Genomic DNA, 2,505 nt, shown 5'->3' with positions numbered 1-2,505 from the left:
TTAATTGGGCGAAGAGCAGAAGGTTGTGGGGTGTTGTTAGTGGTCAAGTAGTATTCTGGCTTATCCCCACATGGCGAAATAGGTGTATGAAGGACCTCTGTCTGAGTATTTATGGCAAGAAAATAATTTTTTTAAAAATTCATTTTATTGAAGTATAGTTGATTTACAGTGTTGTCAATTTCTGCTGTACAGCAAAGTGACTCAGATATACTACTTTTTCATACTATTTTCCATTATGGTGTATCACAGGATATTTAGTTCCCTGTGCTATACAGTAAGACCTTGTTGTTTATCCATCCTATACTAGTTTGCATCTAATCCCAAACTCCCAATCCTTTCCTCCCCGACCCCCCTCCCCCTTTGCAACCACAAGTCTGTTCTTTATGTCTGAGTCTGTTTCATAGATATGTTCATTTGTGTCATATTTTAGATTGCTATAACCTGTCTTTTAATCAAATCGTGCAAAAATATAATTAGAGGTTTTCAGTTCAGTCCTTAGGTATGTGAACTGTCCATCAAGGGGGCAGTGATGAGTTTTTCTTAGTATGAAGATGTGACTAGAATTCAAGCTATTTCAGTGAGACTATATTGACCACCAGAATGACAAAACCTATGGACATGTAAGGAAAGGCAGCTATAGATTTTGGTCCTAAGATGATTTTAAGAACTACTTTGTCTGACATGAAGGCTCAGACCTTCCTTTTTCTTCCCCTTTTTTGGCCCTAAGAGAATCACAGAATTCTGAACCAAATTTTAATGATCAAGTAATGCCTTTAATTACAAAAGAAAAACTGAGGCCAAAACTGTAATTCACAAAAAAGGAAGCAGCCAAGTCATTTAATACAGGGGAATAAAGGTGAGTGGATACAGCTCAAAGAATGCACCATTCCCTGCCACCCCTTCTTTTTGCTACAAGTTGCATCCATCTTTAAAAACACCATCTTTGCCAGATTCAGGAGCAAAGAAATTGCTCAAGTTGGGTTTTCTGCCTCCTTTGTAAGCTGCACGTTTTTAACATGTATTTTAAAACTGTGATGTGAAAAGGCCATAAAACAAGAAGCAAATATGCCATTCTCTGCACATGAAAGCATTATTTTACCAGACATCAGAATATGCACTTAGAATTTTTTCTCACAGTTGTGTTCCTGTGGAGATATACATTTGGTCTTATTCATCTGTTTCTCCTGTAACCCCAAGTACAGTCCCCAACACATGGTGCTGTAAGATATATATTTACATTTTAAAAGTAAATACGTTTTCCATATACTGTTCAGCGCCTAGACTTTTCTGATAAAAGGCACAGTCTCTGAGCCTGTTGTGGTTTCAGAACAGAAACGAAGTATGTGAAAAACAGGTTCCTGGGGCAGGAGTGTAAATATTTGTCTCCCAGCCACGCGAACCCTGGCAGCTGTCTCCGGACCTGAGGTCTCCAAATCGGTGTCCCCGGGCGTGTGACAAGCTCAGGCACTTCCCAGGCTGGCACAGATCGTCCAAGGCGGGCAGCAGCAGTTTTCAGAGACGGCAGGGGCGCGATTCGGGGTGGTCCGTTCAATTGCTAACAGGCCCCCCGCCAGTGGCCGCGTTGCTGGGCCGAGTGCAAAGGCAGCGGGGCTTCCTCGCAAGGGTCGGGCCCAGCAGGTGGGGACTGGAGAACTCTTTGTGAGTCACGGCCAAGCACGACCCGGTCCGTGGGGCTCGCAGCACTGCCGTTTCCTACCCGTTCCTGCCAAAGGCCCGCTTCAGCGCGTCCACGAAGCCCTCGTAATGCGCCAGGATGGGGCTCTCCCTCTCGATGTAGGGGACAACCCACTCCTCGGCCGGCCCACTGAGGCGGCTGATTAAAAACGCCACCTTGAGGGTGTCGTTTGAGAACCTGGCCTCAAAGAACCTCATGTAAGAGACCGCTTGGATCAAAAACTCGGGAAGCCGGGCGGAGTCGCCTTTGAACGTGTCGGGAAAAGCCACCGGACAGGCGGGCGGGCGCACCTGGGCCAGCAGGTTGGCTTTTTCGCACAGGAGCCGCCGCACCTGGTCCATGAGCTCTTTGTTCTCCCTGCGCAGCGCACGGTTCTGTGTCAGCAGGTCCTGCATCATGACGGCCAGCGCGTCCATCACCGCCCGCCGGGCTCCGTCCCTGCCGCCGCGCCGCCGGAAATGCGTGTCGCTCGGGGGCGGGTCCCGGCGGCGGCGCGTCCGGCCTCCGTGGTCCAGGCCGGGCTTATGCCCGAGCGCCGGCAGGCAGCGTCGCCGGGACTACTGGCCGGAAAACCAGCATCCGGGAGGCCTGAAGCAGATGGGCAGCGGCCAGAGAGGAAATTTGGAGTAGACTGGGGACCGAGCCGAGGGACGCAGCGCCGCGCTCGGCGGAGGAAGCTGACGCCGTGGCTACGCACTGGACTTTCCGGTGGGCTGCGTCCGCAACTTCCGTTGGGCTCCGTCCGCGACTTCCGGTGGGCTCCGTCTGCGACTTCCGGTAGGCTCTGTTCGCGGCCGGCGAGCAGGTGC

The 2,505-nt window shown here is 50.6% G+C and overlaps 1 protein-coding gene across 1 annotated transcript; it reads right to left on the bottom strand.

Moving 5' to 3' along the window:
• Positions 1–620: 620 nt before the first annotated feature.
• LOC309970475 (protein LDOC1-like) lies at positions 621–2,125 on the bottom strand. Its single transcript, XM_082852896.1, has one exon. It carries the CDS (start codon positions 2,110–2,112, stop codon positions 1,714–1,716), a length of 399 nt encoding a protein of 132 aa, XP_082709022.1. The 5' UTR covers positions 2,113–2,125; the 3' UTR covers positions 621–1,713.
• Positions 2,126–2,505: the final 380 nt, after the last annotated feature.

The sequence above is a fragment of the Leucopleurus acutus genome (genome assembly GCF_964270905.1).
Source record: "Leucopleurus acutus genome assembly, chromosome: 13".
Classification (NCBI taxonomy): Eukaryota; Metazoa; Chordata; class Mammalia; order Artiodactyla; family Delphinidae; genus Leucopleurus; species Leucopleurus acutus.
This window is presented reverse-complemented; position numbering and strand designations above follow the sequence as displayed.